Source organism: Choloepus didactylus, chromosome 8 (assembly GCF_015220235.1).
Source record: "Choloepus didactylus isolate mChoDid1 chromosome 8, mChoDid1.pri, whole genome shotgun sequence".
NCBI lineage: Eukaryota > Metazoa > Chordata > Mammalia > Pilosa > Megalonychidae > Choloepus > Choloepus didactylus.
The window spans coordinates 111743636-111766216 of record NC_051314.1 but is presented as its reverse complement, the minus strand read 5'-3'; the positions used below and the strand labels follow the sequence as shown (position 1 = coordinate 111766216).

Below are 22581 nucleotides of genomic sequence, written 5' to 3'. Positions count from 1 at the left end.
TTTCTTACTCCCTTGTTACAGTTTGTTTGAAATGTTTTTTATTGTATATCTTTTTTAAAAAAATATTTTTTTATAGTTAATTTTTTTAAAAAGTTAATTAAGAGTTAATGGCAATCAATGCAATACAGGATACTGGAGTGGATCTAAGAATGGAGGAGAAAAGCTCAAAGGGGGCATAAGGAAAAATTGGAATACAGAATTTAAGTTTTATATCTATATTAATTTTCTTGAATTAACTGCAATTAAGTTAATGACATAAGTGAATATCCTTGTTCGTAGGAAATGTACATGGAAGTGTTATGAGTTCAAGGAGTATGATATACGCAACCTGCTCTCAAATGTTCAGAAGATGATAAACGGGTTGACAGATAATTGATAGAAAGACAATAGATATAGTTGAAAGAAAGAGAGGGGGGAGGGAGAGAGAAAGAAAGGAAGGAAGGAAGGAAGGAAGGAAGGAAGGAAGGAAGGGACGGAGGGAGGGAGGGACGGAGGAGAAAGAAAGGTACTGCAAAGGTAGCAAAATGTAAAATTGGTAGATAGGGATATCTGGGGGTTGGGGGTGTCGAAGTTCTCTACATGGGGCTTATATTGTATTTGCAACTGTCCTATATGTTTGAAATTATTTCAAAATAAAAATTAAAAAATTAATTAATTAATTTTAAAAAAATTTATATGGAAAGGTAAGGGGCCCTGAATAGCTAAAGCCATTCTGATAAAGAAGAATTAAAAACTATATTGTCTTCTCATAGAAAACATAGGGGAGCATCTTCAAGACCTTGAGTTAGGCAAAGGTTTCTTAGACTTTACACCAAAAGCAAAGCAACAAAGGAAAAAATAAATGGGACCTCATCAAAATTAAAAACTATTGTTCCTCAAAGAAATTTATCATGAAAGTAAAATGACAACCTAAGCAAGGGGAGAAAATATTTGGAAACCACACATCTGATAAAGGCTTAATAACCAGAATACATAAAGAATTCCTTCATCTTAATAACAAAAAGTCAGACAACCCAGTTAAAAAATGGGCCAAATACTTGAACAGAAATCTCTCCAAAGAAGATAAGCAAATGGCCAGAAAGCACATCTAAAGACGCTCAATTTCACTAGCTATTAGGGAAATGCATATCAAAGCCACAGTGAGATACCACTGCACATCCATTAAAATGGCTGCTATAAAAAAATGGAAAATTTGGAGAGGATGAAGAGAAATAGGAACACTCATTCATTGCTGGTGAGAATGTAAAATTGTAAAGTCTCTGTGGAAGACAGTTTGGCAGTTCCTCAGAAAGCTAAGTCTAGAACTACCATATGACCAGGCAATCCCTCTGTTAGGTATATATCCAAAAGAATTGAAAGCAGGGATTCGAACACATACTTGCACACCAATGTTCACAGTGGAACTATTCACAATTGCCCAAAAGATGTAAACAAACCAAGTGTCCATCAACAAATGAATGGACAAATAAAATGTGGTATATACATTCAATGGAATATTATTCAGCATTAAAAAGGAATTGAGTTCTGACTCACGCAAAACATGGATGAACCTTGAACACATTATGATGAATGAAATAAGCCAGACACAAAAGGACAAATATTGTATGATCTCAATGATATGAAATAATTAGAATAAGCAAACTCATAGAGTTAGAATCTGGAATATAGGTTACCACGGACTGGGCTGGGTATAGGGAATGGGAAGTTAATGCGTAAGTTCTACAGAATTTTTATTTGGGTTGATTGTAAAGTTTTAGAAATGGATGGTAGTGATGTCACACAATGTTGTGTTTGTAATTAACAGTACTGAATTATACATTTGACTGTGCTTAAAAGGGGAAATTTTAGGATGTATATATGTTACTAGAATAAAAATTAAAAGATAAATCAGGACTTTACAACACATGAACCCTATGGTAAATGATGGACTATAGTTAATAGTACAATTATAAAAATGTTCTTTCATGAATTACAACAAATGTACCACACTAATTCAAGTTGTTAATAATATGGTGGCATACGGGGAAAAAATACACCCTACTGTAAACTATGGACTATAGTTTATAGCACAATTATAATATTCTTTCATCAGTTGTAACAAAGGTACCACACTAATGCAAAGTGATAATAATTTGGAGGTATATGGGAACATTGTTTTTTTCACATGATTTTTCTGTAAACTTACAATTTCTCTAAACAATTTTTTTAAAATCAAAGAAGTAGTTTTTAAATAATCAATAAAGTGGACAAACTCCTAACAATACTGATAAACTAAAAAGAGAAAGGATTCAAATCACCAGTATCAGGAACTAAACAGAGGATATCACTAAAGGCCTTTCAGACATCAAAAGAATAATAAAGGAATACTACAAACAACTCAACATGCAACAATTTGACACCTCAGACAAAATGGATCTCTTCCCCAAAAAACACAAATTACCACCACTTTCCCAATGTGAAATAGATAATTTAATACATATAATTATAAAGAAAATGAAATTTATAATAAAAAAAACTTCCAAAGGAGGCATCTCCAGTCCACTGGAGAATTATATCAAGTATTTAGAGAAGAATTAATACCAATTCTAAAGGATCTCTTCCAGGAAATAGAACACATCCTATTTCATTGTATGGGATAATAGCACACTGAGACCGCAGCCAGATAAAAATATTACCAAAAAAATAAGGGAGTGGGGTGGGGACAACAGACCAATGTCCCTCAGGAATACAGACACAAAGATCAACAAAATATTAACAAGTAGAATTCAGCATATACTGCCAAAATTATACACCATTGACACATGGGATTTATTCAAGAGATGCAAGGTTGGTTCACTGTTTGAAAATCAGTCACTGTAATCCACCATATGAACAGGTTAAAGAAGAAAAATCATGTGATCAAATCATTCAATGCAGGAAAAAAATCGACAAAATTCAACATTCATTCATGATAAAACTAGCATAAAGATAGGAATTGAGGATGTCTTGTTTCCTGGATGCTATGACAATACCACAAAATGGCATGGCTTAACAACAGGGATTTATTGGCTCACGTTTTCAGAAGCTACAAGGCTTGCTTCCTCCTGGAGTCATTAGTGTTCTGACTGGCCGGAAATCCTTGGGTACCTTGGCTTTCTAATCATATGGTAATTTTCTCTCCTTTCTCTTAAGTTTCAGCTTCTGGCTTCTCCCCATGGCCTTCTCTATTATAAGGCCTCAAGTAATTGAGTCAGACCCATCCTGATTCAGTTGTCCACACCTTAACTAAAAGTAACATCTTCGAAAGGTTTTATTGCCATGGGTTCACACCCATAGTTTCAAATTAAGAACATGTTTTTTCTGGGGTACATAATTCAATTTAACCACAGTCCACACATTTGAGAATCTACCCAAAAAGGATATGTTCTTCCCACATGCAAAATACATTAATTCCATCATAATATCTCCAAAGCTCTAAGCTGTTTTAGAACAACTCCAAATCCAAAGTCTCATCAAAATCAGTTATGGGTTTGGTCCATCCTGCAGCAAAATTCATCTCTGTCTGTGGACCTGTGAAACCTAGAGAACACGTTATCTGCTTCTAATATACAATGGATAGACAAGCATAGGATAGACATTCCCATTCCAGAAAGGAGAAAGTGGAAGGAAAACAGGGTCATGGGTCCCAAACAAGTCCGAAACCCAGCAGGGTAAATTCCATTAGCTCCCAATGTCTGAGAATCACCTGTGGATCAAAGCTTTGTTCTCTGGGCTTGCCGAAGTGGCAGCCACACCTTCTCCAAGCACTTGGGCAGCAGCCATGCTCTCCCTGAACACTGGAGCACAGACCCCACACTTTCCAAATGGTGGCTAGGCTCTGCATGAATGCTGGGCACAGGCCCCACCATCTTCAAGTACTGGGGTGCTGGCACTCTCCCTGAACATCAGGGCACAAGGCCCACTTCCTCCAAGCACCAGGGCAGATGGCATGCACGCTCCAAATGCAGGGATGGATGCACCCTTTGCATACATGTGGTGCGCCTGCTGTCTTGGCCCAAGGAGATCTTTTACTCCAGACATTTACTGTCATGGTTCTGCCCTTGAAGTCATTTTTCAATCATCCCTTCTCTGTCCCTTTCAGTACAGGCTGGCAGTGGTTCTGCTCATATAAATTTTGCAAAAACCTAGTTGGTTTTGCATGCAGTTCAAGAGGGTCCAAACCATCAGACAAAGGACTTGCCATGGATCTTTCCTGGATAACTGTATTTTTAATCCTGCCTTCCTCTGAGATAACTGACTGGATCAATGTTCAGCCACACCCTCTTCAGCAAAGGGCTGTTCAGTTAAACCCTCATTCAGATCCTGGTTCACTGGGGATTCACTTCCCAGAAGCTCAGGGAGGTCCCTAATAGAGCTACTTTTGGCCCGTGTCTCAGAGTACATGACCTAGATAGGCTGGAAATTTTTCTAAATCATCACTTGCTGGTTTATTTGTGCTTAACAGTTCAGTTCTCAGCTTATCTCTTTCTTCTTGCATTTTATTATAAGCTGCAAGGAGAAACCAGACTGCATCATCCACACTTAGCTTGGAAATTTCCTCAGCTACATATACAACTTCATTGCTTAAAAGTTCCAATTTCAGTCTGACAAAAACTGCCAAGTTGTCTGCTACTTTATAATAAGGACTTGGCTTTCCTCCATTTTCCAATAACACATTCATCATTTGCTTCTAAAGTCTCATCAGAAGTACCTTTAACGTCCACATTTCTACCAACATTCTTCAAAGCGATCTAGGTTTTTTCATCTCACAATTTGTCCAGTCTCTACCCATTACCTAATCCCAAAGCCATTTTGGCATTTTTAGGCATTTGTAATAATAGCAGCACCCCAATTTCTGGTAACAAAAACTGCCCTAGATTCCTTCTTTCTATGACAAATACCACACAATGGATTAACTTAATAACAACAATTTATAAGATCACAGTTTCAGACACTACAAGGCTTGCTTCCTCCTGGGGTGGATAGCATTCTGGCTGGCTAGCAATACTTAGGTTCCTTGACATTCCTGTCAAAGGACAATGGCATCTTCTCCTTTCTCTACTACATTCCACTGACTTCAACCATCTGGCTCTTCCTCCTGGCTTTCTCTCTTATAAGGCCTCCAATGACAGGAATCAGACCCATCCTGATTCAGTTGGCCACAACTTAACGAAAAATAACATCTTTTAAAAGTTCTATTTACAATGGGTACACACCCTGTTTCAAATTAGTTAAGTTAGGTTTTAAATTTGGGTCTGTGTGGGACGTCATATATGACATAATAGGAAACGGAGAACATAACGCATGAGAAAAGATTGTTACTCACAGGTTTCAGGGAAAGAAGGAGCCATGCGAGGTTGATGGGAAGAGCAGTCAGCTCAGGTGGCTCAACCAGCAGATGGAACAAAGGGATTTCTGTGGGCTTGCACCTTTACTGCGGTCCAGGGGTGGAGGTTTGTAGACTTCCTGTGGGAGTCAAGGGTTGGTTAATTTAAAGCAAATGCACATGAAAAGGAAAAGAGACTACATGTTCAAGGGCAGTGGAGATGGGTAACTTATTATTTGAGACCAGGTGTGGATTTTGTGTGAGTGGGTGTGGGTGGTGGCCTCAAATGTGGGCTTGAGCTTTGGGGGAGTTTATGCCCCAGGGCTTGAAAGCTGTTCATTAACTAGGCCAAAGGTCAGTGTTGAGGCAAGTGGTTTAGCCAAGTGAGATGGATGCCAAAACAGAACACAAAAGTTTTGATAGTTATGACACACCCACAAGAATGGTATTAAGAACTTAAGAACATGTTTTTTTTTCCTGGTATACATGATTAATCCACCACAGAAAACTTCTTCATCTTGATAAAGTGCATTTACAAAAAACCTAAAGCTAATGCTTTTGCTTAAAGCAAGGATGATCTAAATAAATGGAAAGATATACCACAACATGGATTGGAAGAATCAACAGAGTTAAAGATGCCAAATTTCCCCATATTTTTATAGGTCTAATGCAATTTCTATCAAAATTCCTACAAGATTTCTTATAGGTACAGGAAAAATTATTCCAAAATTCATACAGAAAGGCAAATGAATCAGAACAGCTAAAACAATTTTGAAAAAGAAGAATCAAGGGGGAGGAATCAGTCTACCTGATTTCAGGACTTATTTTAAAGCCCAAATAATCAAGACTGTGTTATATTGGTGGAGAGATAGATGCATAGAACAATTGAACAAAATAGAGAACCTAGAAATAGATCCACACACATATGCCCAACTGATCTTTGTCAAAGTTGCAAAAGCAATTCAACAAATGGTGTTAAAGCAACTGGACATCCATTGGTTAAAAAAAAAAAATGAACCTCAATCGAAGTCTCACAACTTTTAAAAAACTAACTCAAAATAGTCATGGACTTAACTGTAAAATATAGAGCAATAAAACTTTTTAAAAAAGCACAAAAAATTATTTGGGACCTTGGGCTAGGCAAAGTTATTAAACTTGACACCAAAAGCACAATCTATAAAAGGAAAATCAGTAAATTGAACTTCATCAAGATTAAAACTTTTGCTCTATGAGAAGCCCCATTAAGAGAATAAAAATGCAACCTATACAGTGTAAGAAAATATTGGCAAACCACATATCCAACAAAGGACTAATATATAGAATACATAAGGAAATCTCAAAACTCAACAGTAAAAAAAATCCAATAAAAAATGGGCAAAAGACATGAGGAAATATTTCACTGAAGAGGATATATAGATGGCAAATAAGTGCATGAAAATATGTTCAACATCGTTAGCCACTAAAGAAATGCAAATTGAAACCACAAGGAGGTATCTCCACAAATCTATCAGAATGGCTAAAATAAAAAATAGTGACAACACCAAACTCTGATAAGGTTGCAAAGAAACTGGATCACTCATACACTATTGGTGAGAATGTAAAATGGTACAGTCACTCTTGAAAGCAGTTTGGCAGCTTCTTAAAAAAACAACCTTGCAACTACCATATGACTTACTGGCATTTATCTCAGAGAAATGAAGACACTGATTTTCATGGCAGCTTTATTCAAATAGCCAGAAATTAGACACAACCTAGATATCCTTCAAGGGGTGAGTGGGTGAATCATTGAACAATCTGGTGTATCTAAATCATGGAATATTACTCAGCAATGAAAAGCAACAAAATATTGATCCCCTTGACAACAAGAATGAATCTCCAGAGAACTTTGCTGAGTGAAACAAAAATCCCAAAGGATATTTACAATCTGTGATTCCATTTATATAACATTCCTGAAATGACAAAATTATACAAATGAACAGATCAGTGGTTACCAGGAGTTAAGGAGAAGATAGGGGTGGAAGGGAAGTAGGTATAGCTATGCAAGGGCAACAATGAGGGATCCTTGTGGTGATGGAAATGTTTTATATTGAATATATCAATATCAAGACTTTGGTTGTGATATTATACTATAACTTTGCAAAATATTACCATTGGAGGAAAATGAATAAAGGGTACATGGGATCTCTATAGATTCAACTGCATTAATCTATAGCTATCAAAAAATAAAAAGTTTCATTAAAAGGATGCAAAAATTACTTGAAATTCAAATTTCATTGTTGATAAATAAAGTTCCACTGGAACACAGCCATGTTCATTCCTTTACATATTGGCTATCGCTGCTTTTGCACTTCAATGGCAGTGTTAAAAGAAAGAGACCGTACAGCCTGGAAAACTTAAAATATTGATTATCTGTCCCTTTATTAAGAAAAAGTTTGCATACTCTTGATCTAGATGAATCGAACCAACCTTAACAAACCAACCTGTGTGTGTGTGTTTGTGTGTGTGTGTGTCTGTGTGTCTGTGTGTGTGTGTGTGTGAGAGAGAGAGAGAGAGAGAGATTTACTGACAAAAATCTAGCCGAAGATGAGATGGGGTATAATCCCAGCATTTCGCTTGTGTTCAGAGGACATTTCTCTAATTTAGGATAAACAATTGCAAACTGATCAATTTCTGTGGCTTGTGGGGGAAAAGCCTGACAGGAGTGGTTTTAAGAGAGAAGGAATAGACAGAAGGACTTTTCTGCAAAGAAGACAAAATATTCTTTTTAAGGTCACTAATGACTGGAGTGACCCTATGTCCAGTTTTGTCCAGAACAGTTCTGTTTTATGCTTCTTATCTTGGCATATTAATTGCATCTTTTTTTCAGTTTTAAGAATGTCAGGTTTGGATTAAAAATTATATGTTCAACCTCTCCAAATCTGTTGATTATTCCTTCAGAACACATCCAGAATCTAAGCACATCTCACTGGTGCAAGCCACTATCTCCTCTCACTACTGCATCTGGTCTTTCTGCTTTGTACTTACCTTCAGTACCTGTCACTTATATGCTGAAAGCCCTGCAATTACCCCCACATAACACTAAGCAAATGCCAAAGTTCTCACATGGCCTACAAACCCTACTAAATCTGCCTACCTCTTTCCTATTCCTCTCTAAACTTACAACCTACTTCTCTCCCCTCATGCATTTGCTCCAACCACACTATCCTCCTTGCTATGTCTTGTCTGTGCCAGGCATGGATACTCACCATTCCCTGGCCCTCTCACTCCTGACACCTATAATGCTCTTCTCCCAGACATCTACCTGGTTCTTTCAGCTCCTTCATGTCTTAGTTGAAATAGCATTGTTTCAATGCAACCTACCTACTGAACTTCATCAAAATTGCAAAGGGCGTACCCCCACTCATATTATTGATCCCACTTTTCTTGTTCTAATTGTTTTCCATACATTTAGCACCTTTTAATGTATTACCTTATTTATTTTTTTATTTATTCTTGTTTCTTGCCTCTTGCCCCCTGATAGGGCAGAAATTTGTTTGTTTTATTCACTGATGTATCCCAAGTGTCTGGAATAATGTCTGGCATTTACCAGATGTTCAGCAAATATTTATTGAGTGAATGAATTAGTGAAAAAGTAACAATATAAAGACTTTAAAATGACATTAGAATGGCCATACTGATTAGTATTTGCATAACCCACCTGTACTTCTCCTAATCCATTTAATAGGCTTTTCATTACAAAATTAAAACATGTTTACTGAGCCTATTTGGTTAATTCCATTAATACAAATTGCTAAGAAGCTAAAGGAATACATTCAGACTAGTTTACTATATTGAATCATGGTGATTTGAAGAAAAACAGAAGTCATTGTTTTGGAAACAATTACATTTACATAACTACTCCTTGTCTCAGTCAGATCCCTAAAAGTATATATAGATAAAGATGTAGATATAGACACTCACACAAATTAATTATGTTACTCTGTACAGGGGCCTATTTTTCCTGCTCACTGTCAAACGACTTCATTATAGAAAGGGTGGCAAATTGAAACCTATGTCTGATAAAATATGTCATGCCCTCCCACAATATTATTTCATAAAGAAATTAATCCGGACTGGATTTTCATGAGTAGTTAACACAAATTGATACTAATGTGATCAGGTAATGGGATAAGGAATCAAACTGTATCAAGGTCTCCAAATTAAAAATCATATCATATCTACAGAAAAATGTTGCAGCTATACCAAAATCTGAGAAATGACAAAATAAATCACTGAACTACTTTGAACCAAGAGCAATTTATTTGACTTTGCAAATGATACAGAATGTTGCCTTCAGTTTGACACACTTTCAAGTCATACATTGAAAGGAAATCATAGGTGAGAAATAGAAATGAATATGGCTTAAAAAGATAATGTTACAGGAGTAAACAATGTATATGTCCTTATTTAATTAAAAAAGGAGGGGGCTCAGTTAAGATTGTGTTCAGCAACAGGTAACAGAATACGAGTAGTAGCTAAACATAGAGATTTATTTTTTTGGACAACAAGATTCCAGAGTTAGAAAAGGAACTCAACGAAGCCTATAGAGAACCTGGATCCTTCTCTCTCTTCCCTCAACATCATTAGCATGTATGCTTTCATCTAATGGTTGAAAGATGGCTGTTCTACTCTAATCTCACATCCACATTCCAGACAGGAAGAAGAAGGAAGAGAGAAAGAACTAGCAGTACCTGTATCAGGAGAGCAAAGATTTTCCCAGAAATCCCTCACTGACATCCACTAACTCATAGGTCAGAACTGTGTTGGATGGCCACCCCTAGATGCAAAGGAGTCTGCAAAGACAGGTATTTTTAGGTGGGTACATTGTCAATTTAAACAAAATTGGGATTCTGTTAGTAAGGAAGAAGAGAAGAATGTATATTTGATAGTCAACTAAGAACAGACGTGCTGAAAAAGGAAGTGTACAAAGGAAATAGAACTTGGTAGAAAATAAAGTTTCAGGGACAACTGCATTTAGGGGGAGGTGAAAGAAACTGAATCAGCAAAGGAAAGAGAGAAAAAAAAGACAGATGTAAAAGGAAAATAGGAATATTGTTGAGTTATTCATGATTTTTAGTCTTAGGCTTAAGTGTTTCTGACATATTCTCAATTACCTTAGAATGTGTGGATGGTCGTTACTTTATGATTCCGTAAGTTATAGCCACCTGACAATTCACAGTAACATTCCTTTTCAACAGGGACATTGATAAATACAGAAAAGGATGCTATAGACTACAGCAGCGAATAGCTAGAGAAAAAGAAGGGAGAGAATGAATGAGTATCCAATTCCACAAACACCAGATGCCGTAACTATTCTGTAACCGATAAAACTTTAGATTACTTCAAAGAAGTAAAAAATGAACCTTAGCACAGCCAGCTGATGGATCTCTTTACATGACAAATGTTTCATCTTCCTGAAGAAAAACGTTTCCTTCTGTGAATGCAATTTCACAGTTGCAATTTTTACAATTTTTTGGGTGTTAAATAAAATAAGTTTTTACCTAGCTTTTCTCCAAAATGTGCTCCATGCAATAAACGACTTAACCTGAACCAAACCAGAAACTGGGTTGGACTTGCATTTCCCAAGTGGAAAAACAAAATAAGAGTGTTACTTTCTATAATTTTAGCTTGATGTGTTTGGTCCAGCATTCTCAATATGAAACGTTGTTACAATAAATAACCTGATTAAAAGATAATGTTGACAGCTTAAACTTTAAAGTAAATATAAACCTGTAAATATCTTCAAGATCAAAGAGGAGAAATTTACTTAAACTTGAGTTAATGAGAACTTGAAAGAAACAAGGTATAACATAGCATCATTTGAAATAACAGATTTTTTTAACATAAAATTTCAGAGATACAAACTATTTATAACTTCAGTATTTTATATGAATTGAAATAAATTAGCCACATCCATTTGTTTACGCCATAATTTAACATTTTTTCTCATTTGTAAGGAAATATACTTTACCTTCTTTGTACCTTCTTTGTTCCATCTGAAATATACAAATGATTTTAATTTTAAAAAAACATAAACACAAAGTGTTGTTCCTTTCTATTCCTCAAGTAAAATTAACTAGCTGCAGAAAAGTCTGCCCCATGAGAAAACAATTTCAATTTCCTTTATCTTCAGAATAGCTGATGTTAAAATGTTGCCTAACACACTAAAATAGAAAATAATTAAGCATCAAAGTAATTAAATAAGTCTTCCAAATGCTGTCACCATAATTTTATATGAGGAAAGCATAGCAATCATCAAATATACGCCATGTAATGTAAGCAGAAATGTTTTATTCAAAAATAGAATGAAAGACTTAAGGGCTAACCCTAATATTCTTTACTTATTTGGGATACAGAAAAAGATAATGGAAATACTGTTGTAATACTTTACATTATGAAATATCTCTTTTAGAAATTTTAATCATGATTCAAAAAAAATTTATAATGCTAAAGAGAATCTACAAATTTCTAAAAAAAGATGCAAGTAAAAAAATTGGTATTTGGCTTTGGAATTTTGTTTTGTACTTCTAAATCTAATAAGGTGTTTTCTTGTGATATGGATTGAAATTGAATTTGATTTCTGAAGCTCCACTGTATAGCTTGAGAAGCACTTGGAAATTCTATAAACCTGTTGAATAGAATTAGAAACCATGAAAGGAAGACTACCTATTGTAATAAAGACTGTGATTCCATTTTTGATATTCGCTGACAGCTTTCAAACCTCACCACTCCCCTATCCCCATCCTGTCCCACATTTGGGCAAGCTGAGAAAACTTGGTTTGGTGGCAATAGAATGTTCAACCACACACCATTGCCCACATGTGTGGGAACCTTCACCCCAGCACCAACCCCTATTCACAATAAAAGCAGAGCATGTATTCTTTTCCTGCTCTCCCCAGAAAGCTCAAAAAACCTCATTATGCAATAAATCTTTTCATACCTTCTTAGTACGTGTGTGGCGTCATCAGTATTGGTATCCAAAGGTAAATTTGGGGTGGGGTTCCATCCTGTTACCGCAGGATAACCACAGCATGTACCCTGAACAACCCGGTCTAAAAATATTACAGCAAACTATTTAAATATCTAAAAATATTACAGCAAACTATTTAATAAAGAACAGTAATATTTCATAAAACAAAGTCATACTTCACAATGGTGGATCTAATCAAAATATGAGAGCTCAGTCTTTTCAAGTTTGGTTCCACCATATTAATTCTGAAGCATCAAGAAACATTTATTGAATATTTACTACTTAAGTCATGGTGCTAAGTGCTGGGGTTGAGGGCAGAGGAAAAAAACCAAAGGTGAATACTGTATGGTCCCTTTCCTCAAGCAGAATGCCCAAAAGGGAAACACACACAACCAGATCTAAATAAAAATGGTTAAATGTCAACAGTTAAATGTTAACTGTTAAAGTAGTGCAGATTATTTCTGTCTGAGAATGGTGGGGGAAAAACAGAGAAGACAGCATTTGATTTTGCCATCAATAGATTCATAGATTTCTGTAGGTGGGGAAAGGAAGTTTGGAATGGAGGAGGCAACAAAATTCATAAAGTGTTCAGGGAATTGGGAATAGTTCATTGTGGCAGAAGCAAAAATGGTAGGGACGGTGCTATGGATTGAATCATGTCCCTCACAAAGACATGTTCAAGTCCTAACATCCAGTCCTTAGATATGAACTCATTTGTAAAAAGGATCTTTGAAGATGTTATTTGTTAAGATGAGGCCAAACTGAATCAGGGAAGCCTTAATCCATTATACTTGGAGTCCTTATAAGCAGAGAAAATGTGGACACAGGAAGAGACAAATGGGGACGGAGACGGAGGTTGAGTTGCGGACTGTTGGCAAGCCACTACCAAGACACTACAGACTTCAGAGAAAGCATGGCCCTGCCAACACCATGATTTTGGATTTCTAGCCTCCAAAAGTATGAGATAACAAATTCCTGTTGTTTAAGTCATCTAGTCAGTGGTACTTTATTCAGCAGCCCTGGGAAACCAAAACAGAGGAAGAATAACTGCATTTCGTTTTTAGGAAGATAACTCTGTGACAGCATGGAAGATAAGTTTAGAAGCAGGGAACGAAGGAAGAAAGACGAATTAGGAACATTTTTAATAGTACAAATATTTCAAAGAAGACTAAAATAGTGCAGTCACAATAAAAATTGAAATGATGAACATGTTACACATTTCTAAATTGATAGGACTTGGTATACTGAATTTTGGAGTTGACGGAGTATAGTGTAAGAAATGCCTCCAATTTTCTAAATGGCATGAGCCTGATACTTATAAAACAAAACCTATACTGTGGTGTTAAATGTGATTTTTCTGGTTGATTCAACTTTAAAAGCAAAGAACAATAAAGTAGGTGCAAGTACCCCAATGCCTTCAACATAATAGATTAGACTACCTAGGAAGCACGGTGCTAAAAAAAACTGCAAACTGGCCTGCCAGAACTAGACCATCATCTTGCTTGGTGCTGTATAAGGGAATGTAAACAATTCTTCAATGAATTTCAGAAGCCTGAAATAGGAATTCTTTTGGAGATGCCTGTAGGTTTGCTGTGAGAGCAACCCTCCCTGGCCAACATAACTCACAGCCCACATGGGAAAGGAGAAAGAAAAATGTTATCCAGCCTTCCACCTCTGCTCCTAGCACAAGTTAGGGGGGCTTCAAGAGCACCATTTGGAAAGCCATGTATGGGTCTGCTACCTAATTCAGCTGAAGGCCAGGTGTGGCTAGCTAGATGACCTGACAGCAGAGTGAGGAAAGTACCATGTTGGTTTGATCTGCCCTTTCAAGACCTGGTAGGGGCAAAGATTAAGTGAGTTTCCCAGAAGTCCTTTGTGGACCCCGAGTCATCTTAAGAGGGACTGAGTCTGAGAAGGGAAGGACCCAGAAACTACAGGTGAGCAATACCTAGTGACTGCAAGTCCCCAATGATGTAGGTCTCAGATGTACCCAGAAAATCATCCACAAGAGAAAAAGAATCAGCATTTAGAATTTGCCACACCAAGAAGGCTCCAATGCTAGAATATAATCAGTGGTATGCTGCTAAATGTTTAACAACCAACTCTCTGAAAATAATGAATGCATGAATAGATATATATATATATGAATCCATGTGTTTATTACAAATTTTACTGTTTGTAAAATGTAGCAAAATAACCAGGAAATGATGAGTTTTGAATATTTATTACCTTTGCTTTTAGTTAATTTATTTAATGTTAAGTTTACATAATTTTATCTTTAAGAATGGCTGTGTTAACAAACAGCTCCCATAATTCCTGGAACTTAAATCGGCAGCTTTCATGGGACAAGGTAGCTCTAACGCCACTGATTCACTGGTACTTGTACCAGTCAAGTAAAATCTTTCCTTCCCTTACTTTTTACCCACCCTTCAAGTCTAAAGCAGCTCAAAACATCAGCTACTAAGGGAAGAGTTGGGGCAAGAAAGTAAAAAGAAACCAACCTTGACTTCCTGTAGTTAGGTGAAGCTTTAATTGGATGACAGTCTGGAGTTTTGATAACAGGTAGCACTGAACTTTCTATCACCTGAGAATGCTCAGAAAAGCTCTGAGACATTTCAAGGATTTAATTTATGGGATGAGAAAAACACAATATCAGGGAAAGTGGTAAGAAAGAAAAAAGTTTCCTTTCGTTTGCTCCCTACAAAATCTGGCTCGTTCAATAAAATGGTAACATAAACAAAAAAAAAAAGAAAGAAGTTTTGAGAGGAAGGTGAGTCCAGTTTGGCTTCATACTGAATTTGAGGAGACTGCAATAACCATGAAAAGAGATCCAGGAAACTTTAGAAATTTTTGGTTTGAAGATTCAGGGAGTAGGTGACACCAAAGACAGACATTTGAGAGTTAAAAGCATTATAAGATCACTGACGTTACAAGCATAGATAAGATCCATTGGACCGCTGAGCAGAGGCTGACAATTTAACAGCTGGTCCTGCTATGTGACACTCACTGTGCTAGAAAGTTTAAATATGTTCTCTCATATATACATCAAATCAACTCTGCAAAGTGGATCTTTTCTTGGGGTATAAAGCGATGTAGTTATTTTAGATTATTTGTTTTTCTTATTCTTTTGTTTGGATATGGTTTATTAATTTTCTTGGGGTATGGTAGGAACATGTTGGAAGCAAAGTAGTTATTTTAGGTTCTTTGTTTTTCTTAATCCTTTGCTTTGTTTTGTTTGAAATGCTGTGGTTTTTTTGTTGTTTGTTTAATTTTTTGATAAATAAAGTTAAAAATTAAAAAATAAAAGTGGATCTTATACCCACTTGGCAAACAAGGAAATGAAGATTCAGTGGAGTGAGTAACCCACATGGCAAGTTACCAGATTTAAACAGAAGGTGGACACAAAAGCCTTTAAACTTTACTGCAGAAATTTCATTGTTCCTTCCCAATTTTCAGTCAAGCGGCTCAGCAAATTAATGAAAGTCCTCTTATTTTAGACATTTTTGGAATCAACTTGGAGAAGGGTGGAAAGCTAGATTTTCATTTGTTAGCTTAAAAGTCATGGATGACCTTCAAGGGAGTAGGTGGGGATGGAAATCAGATTTAAAGAATCTGAAAGAAGAAAGGAATTAAGGAAGGAAATAGAAGAAGCAAGATAAAGTTTATCTCCTTTGCTTTTCCCAGATGAATCCTGAACCACCCCAAACGCTTTTCTTTCTTTCTTTTTCACCTACATCGTATGCCTAACCTATTCCACACACAGCCTGCATTTCTAATTAATTCAATTAAGATAGGCTACACTGCTAGCCTTCCCTTGGTGCTCTACCATGAAGGTTCCTTAACTAGAAACTTCTAAAAGTTGGATGTTCAGTTCAGTGTGGGAGGCAGCAAGCCTTATCACTACCCCTCCCTAATATAGGTTAGCCTTCTAAAGGGGAAGGAAAAAAGAAGAGTGTGGTCACCATCTCTTATCATTTAAGAGAGAAACTTCCTACTGTTTTGCTTCCTCTCCCAATTCCACCTATACTTCTCTCATCTACACCCTGTCTCCCTCTATTTCCTCTGGTTGCTTGAGTTCCAGTCTGTTCTTCTCTTTGCCCTCCATAAAGGGAAATAGCTCTCATAATATACAGGAGAATCCTGCCCACGGACAATGAATCTAAAAGTCCTTAAGGGGACTGCAGGTCAGTCTCATGATCCAGCCACTTCCTAATTTGTTCAGCACATTTTTTTGAACATGTACTACCAATGTAACATTAGTTACAAAGGGGAACAAGTAGAATCCCTAAGATTAGTGAGTTTATAGTGGTTGTTTTGTTTCCCAGCTGCTAAAACAAATACCATATAATAGGCTGACTTAAATAACAGGAATTTATTGGCTTACGGTTTTGAGGCTAGGAGAAGTCCGAAACTGAGGAGACTGCAAAGCAATGCCTTCTATCTGAGGATTGTGGTTTTCTCTGGCTGGCTCCTAGCAATCCTTGGGTCCTTGACTTTTCTGTCACATGGCAGTGTATGTGGCTGCGTCCTCCTCTTTCTCTCCCAGTTCTAATTCCAGCTTCTGTTTTCTCCCCGTGGCTTTGTCTTTGTAGGTTTCTCTATAAAGCTTCCAGTAATAGGAATAAAACCATACCTTAACTAACATCTAGAAAAGGTCCTATTTACAAGTTCGTAACTATAGGAATGGATTAAAGAACATGTTTTTCAGAGATATAATTCAGCCTACCACAGTAGTGGTGGTGGTGGGGTGGGGCAGGAGTTGGTTAATAGATGGTTGCAATAAGATGAGATAATCCTAACTTCAGTGGTGACCAAGGTGCTATTGGAAAACAAAGAGAAGACACCTAGCTCAGTCTTGAGGGCATTAAATAAAACTTCCTAGGAGAAAATGATGTCTGCTTGAAACCAAAGGTCAACTAGGAAAAGTAGCTGGACGAGAACATGACAGGAAAGATATGTGCAAATGCCCAGAAAAGAGAGAAAATGGGAGATGCAAGTGTGCTTGAATCTGGAAGGAGCATGTGACAATAAGAAACTGAAGTAAGACTAGATCTAAACAGGTTTAAAGTACAAGTCCTTTTTAGAAATGCTTTAATTGGTTGTCTAAACTCTAAATAGGAACTAGAATCACTTATTGAACTGCCTACCATTTAAATTAATTGAAGCATGATTATTATGAATATCAGTAAATATCTGTAATTAAGTATGTGGTATATTTTCCTGTTCATTTTGAATGGTTATTCTCAGAATTTAAAGAACAAAAGGAACATTGGTGATTACCAGTTTTAGAATAAGCCACTTGAGGTAGTATCTTCTTAATATTAGAACACAACTATTTGGGAATGTAAATAGTGATAAAAGGTGAGTAAATATAGCAAAAATAGTAAATAATGACAGCCATTTCTCAAAACAAATGAACACCACAAAAGAGATATTAACAGCAAAATTAAGATTGGGAATATTTCATTCAGTCCTCAAAATATTATTGGTAACTTGGGAGAAAATGTTGATTTGTTCCGATAAAACAGCAAGCAATTCTATTTATTATTAGAAATTTTAGCTGAGGCATACATTGTAAATGGAAATGACAACTTAGAGAACAACTCTGTGGTATTGCTTTGCCTTGATTAATACATCATGAAGAACGTTTTTGCTTCCTCAAATAAAAAATTTTGGATTGTTATGTCAAGGGTGGCAAAAAAAGTGGTTTTTAGAGGCTTCCATTTCCTCTTCTACAAAGTAAGAAGGGTGGCTAGGATGACAATCCCTAAGTTCCTTCTACCACTAGGAGTTTAAGATCTGAGCCTATGTCTAATTTATCGCAGGAACAAGGAGTGCGAACTTCAGAACATTCCATTTATTTTGTAATGTTCTGCCCTGAGACTGCACTAGTCTGTCTTTAGAGAACCAATCTGCCAAACCTCTTTCGACATCCCACATTCTTTACTTTGTTTTGGCTCCTCTTCTTCAAACCCACGTGGAAAAGCTGCATTTGAGCGTAGTAAAAACAACGCAAACACCGGAAACGACGAAACGCCTCTACACTTCAACAAGGCAGCTCGGCAGCCACCAAGCGAGGAGGCTAAGTATGAGCTCTTAGGCACCCGTAGGTGAATTCTTCGGCTCAGAGACCGGAAGTGGCCGTGGGGCATTGGTTTCCTCTCGGAAATGGGAACTCTCTCGGCTCCGGACAGTATTCCGTAAACCTCTAGCAGTCCGAGAGTATGGAGGTAGCGCGCCCTCTTCCGAAAGCGGGGAAGTTAGTGGTGGTCGGCGGCGGCATTGCGGGCGTCACCTGTGCGGAGCAGGTAGGGCAGGCGCCCAGGTGGCTCCGTCTACTCTCAAGACCCCAGGGCTGGGGTGCCGAAGCTCCCTCGCGCGTCCTCCTTTTGTCCTTCTAACTATTTCCTCTTTCGCTTCGTCACTTTCCCGCACACCGTGCTCCGCAGATATTAGAAATTGCATTGTGTTCTGCAGATGTCCTAAGTACATCTCAGACTTCGCCTCAGTCGCAGGGATAAAGGGTGGGGAACAAATTGTTAGTGGGGAAACCAGTGCCGGCTGAACCAGGCCCTAGTCCTAGTAATACCAGAGCCGTCAGGAGTACTTATAACTGGTAAGAACTTGGACGGAAAATTCAGCCACCTTTCTTAATTAGCTTAGCTGATTGAATTCAGCTTCTAGAGAGCTGCCAAATCTTTAGTGCATCGTGAGCACTTAGTAGTGAAGCGCTTACCTAAGTTTCCTGTAGTTGGAACTTCCAGGGTAGAAGGGATTTCGTCTCTGAAAATGTTTTGCGATACAAGAAGAAAGGAATGTTTTTCTGATTATAATGAATAGAATGTATGTATATATTATATTCCAAAGAGAACTAGATTATTTTGTTTATGTAAAGTAAACATAATCACTGAAGTCATAAGAAATCGTGCCAGCAATTCCAGTGTCTTTTTTAAACTTTAATCTTTGGATGTGTTTTTGCCATTTATTCATCAAGAAAACACCTGTGATCCAGGCACTGTTTTAAAGGCTTTGTAGTCAAATAGAACTAAAGCTTACCTCGGTACTAGGAAGTCACAGTCTAATGGAAAGGACATATATAAAGAAATCACTTCATCTCTGTGTTAACTGCTATGTTGGGGTGCCAGTGTAGTTGGTAGGGAGTGGCTTTGAGAAGACAAAGGGGGTATCATTTTATTCCAGTATAGAAAAACTGGTAAATGTTCACCAGGTAGGAAAAAATAAAAGGCATTCCCAATGGAGGTAACAATATAATCTCAGTTGCGTAAGCATGGCACCATCCTGGAGCAGCAAGGCTTAAAGCACATTGTGCTTGGATAAAGTTACCAGAGATGATGATGATGGAAAAGTTGCCAGAGACCAGATCATAAAGGGTCTTACATGTTGCTGAGAACTTATATGTAGTCAAATGATTTTGAGTGGTGGAGTGACATGATTAAATTAAACATTTTCAAAGATATCTGGTTAAAGTTGATTTGTGTTGGGCAGCTTGTTAATATATGAGAATGGGAGGCCAATTTGAAGATGATTTCAGTAGTAAAAAGAAGTTGTGAGGGCTTGGTCTAGCAATGGGAACAGAAAGAAAAGAGATAAATTACAGAATATATAAAGGAAAGGATTCAAGATGAAGAGAGTGATAACATTGTTAAATAATACAGGGTTTAAATAATGTGACACTAAAAACAATCTGATGGGCTTTAAGGGTGTTTAGGTGACTTGAGCGTGCTCGGTTTTAGGTTGGTGGAGTTGAGACGAGAGTGAAATCAGAAAATGCTTTCAAGAAGTTTAAAGTAAGGATGAGATAGATTGTAGCTAGAGGAGGATGAAGAAACAATAAAGCTGATATTAAAATGTTTTTGTCTTTCCAGAATATATACTGGTCGGGCAATTGGGAGAGGCAGAATAGGAGTCCCAAAGCACTTGAGAAAAGTCAGGCTAATAGTCTAAGAATTTATTATTGAGAGTTAGCTGTAATTTCATCCCATTGAAGGCAAATAAAAATATCCTTGCTTTTTAAATATTATTTTTAAATGAATGGGAGTGGATATTTTTATTAGAGAAATTGTACTTTTGCAGAATAATATGGCGTTCCCCTATACTATGCCCCTAACACATGCCATTTACCCTATTAACACTTTGCATCAGTGTGGTACTATTGTAACAAACTAATGAAATCAAAATGTTAAAATTATACTTTTAACAAGTCCATAGCTTATATTAGGGTTCATATTTGTGTTGATCAGCCTTATGGTTTCTTTAAAAAAATTTTTCTGGTAAAATATATAACCTAAAATTTCTCCTTTTAACCACATTCAAATATGTAATTTGGTGGTTATTGCTGACAGGGCAGCGCAGGAATGAGACACGGACACAAAGCTAAGAATTAAGGGAGCAGGGGGCCCACTTGCATCTCGTGCTAAGTGGACGACAATGCAGCCTTGCTCCAGCTATTTATTTCAGAAGATCAGATGTATATGCTAAAGGTGCTCAGGTGGGGGAGAGCCCACCAGAGACCTATGTTTACATCAGGTGCATACAATCTAGGTTTAAGACAATGGTAGTCACAAGACACACATCTTTACAGGGCGGGCCTGCATGGCATCTATGCAGGCCTGCGGCTCAGCGTTCTAAGCCACCACCCCAGATATGCCTCAGGCAACATGGAAGACTCAGTTCCCCACGGGTGGTGTTAATTACATTCATATTATTGTGTTACCATCACCACCATCCATTACCAAAACTTTTCTATCACCCCAAACAAAATGTCTGAACAAACTAAGCATTAATTCCCCATTCTCTCCCTTTCCAGGCCCATGGTAGCCTGTATTCCAGTTTCTAGCTCTGTGAATTTGCTTATTCTAATTTTTCCGTATCAGTGAGGTCATACAATATTTCTCTGTTTGTGTCTGGCTTATATCACTCAACAGGATGTTTTCAAGGTTTATCCATGTTGTTGCATGTACCAGAATTTCATTCCTTTTCATAGCCGAGTAATAATCCACTGTTATGTATATGTCATATTTTGTTTGTCCATTCATCTGCTCATGGACACTAGGTTGCTATCTCCTTTTGGCGATTGTGAATAATGCTGCTATGGACTTTGGTGTACAAAAAACTGTTCAAGTGCCTGCTTTCAGTTCTTTGAGATACATACCTAGAAGTGGGATTGCTTAATCATAGGATACTTCTATATTTAACCTTCTGATTAACTGCAAAACTGTTTTCCACGGCAGCTGCACCATCTTACATTCCAACCAACAATGAACAAGTGTTCCTATTTTTCCACATCCTCTTCAACACTTGTTATTTTCCATTTTTTTAATAGTAGCCATTCTGGTGTGTATGAAATGGTATCTAATTGTAGTTTTGATTTACTTTTCCCTAAAGGCTAATGATGTTAAGCATCATTTCATGTGCTTTTTGGCCATTTGTATATCTTCTTTAGGAAAATGTATATTCAAATCTTTTGCCCATTTTTAATTCAGTTTTTTGTCTTTTTGTTGTTGAGTTGTACATTTCTTTATATAGTCTAGATGTTAAAGCCTTATCAGATATGCGGTTTCCAAATATTTTCTCCCATTCTATAGGTTGGCTTTATACTTTCATAATAAATACTTTAAGGCACAAAAGTTTTAATTTTGATGGAGTCCTACTTATCTAATTTTATAGTTTTCACACTTATACTTAGGTCTTTGGTGCATTTTGAGTTAATTTTTATATGTGTCAGCTAGGGGTTCACATTCATTGTTTTGCTTATAGATATCCAGTTTTCATTTGTCTTACCCATTTAGTAGACTTGACATCCTTGTCAAAAGTCATTTGGCCATAGATGTGAGTGTTTATTTCTGAAATCTCGATTCCATTCTATTGATTTATATGCCTCTCTCTGTGCCCGTACCATACTGTTTTGATTAATATAACTTTGTAACAAGTTTTAAAATCAGGAAGTATGAAACCTCCAACTTTGTTCTTCTTTTTCAAGATGGTTTTGGCTCTTCAGTGCCCCTCACCCTTCCATGTAAATTTGATGATGGCTTTTCCATTTCTGCAAAGAGGCAGTTGGAATTTTGATTGGTATTGTGTTGAATCTGTAAGTGGCTTTGAATACAATTGACATCTTAACAATATTTAGTTTTCCAGTCCATGAACACAGAATATCCTTCCATTTATTTAGGTCTTTGAATTCTGTTAGTAATGTCTTTTAGTTTTC

At 36.9% G+C, this 22581-nt stretch overlaps 2 protein-coding genes across 4 annotated transcripts in view; one reads left to right on the top strand and one right to left on the bottom strand.

Annotated features, from left to right (window-relative positions):
* SLCO1A2 (solute carrier organic anion transporter family member 1A2) overlaps positions 1-18432 on the bottom strand; it is a 201948-nt gene extending 183516 nt beyond the window's left edge. Inside the window, exons 1-6 of one of the 3 annotated variants that reach the window (XM_037845082.1) lie at positions 18301-18432; positions 12324-12435; positions 11355-11379; positions 10747-10817; positions 10498-10631; positions 5345-5484 (exon numbers count right to left, since the gene is read on the bottom strand). The gene's annotated coding sequence lies outside the window, so the exon portion shown is untranslated. Of the gene's footprint in view, positions 1-5344; positions 5485-10074; positions 10128-10497; positions 10632-10746; positions 10818-11354; positions 11380-12323; positions 12436-18300 lie in introns of those variants that run through there. The other 2 variants (XM_037845083.1, XM_037845085.1) reach the window with 2 other exon arrangements.
* PYROXD1 (pyridine nucleotide-disulphide oxidoreductase domain 1) overlaps positions 18418-22581 on the top strand; it is a 34253-nt gene continuing 30089 nt past the window's right edge. Inside the window, 1 exon segment of the mRNA XM_037845087.1 lies at positions 18418-18661. Coding sequence (XP_037701015.1) covers positions 18578-18661 — 84 coding nt within the window. The 5' untranslated portion in view covers positions 18418-18577.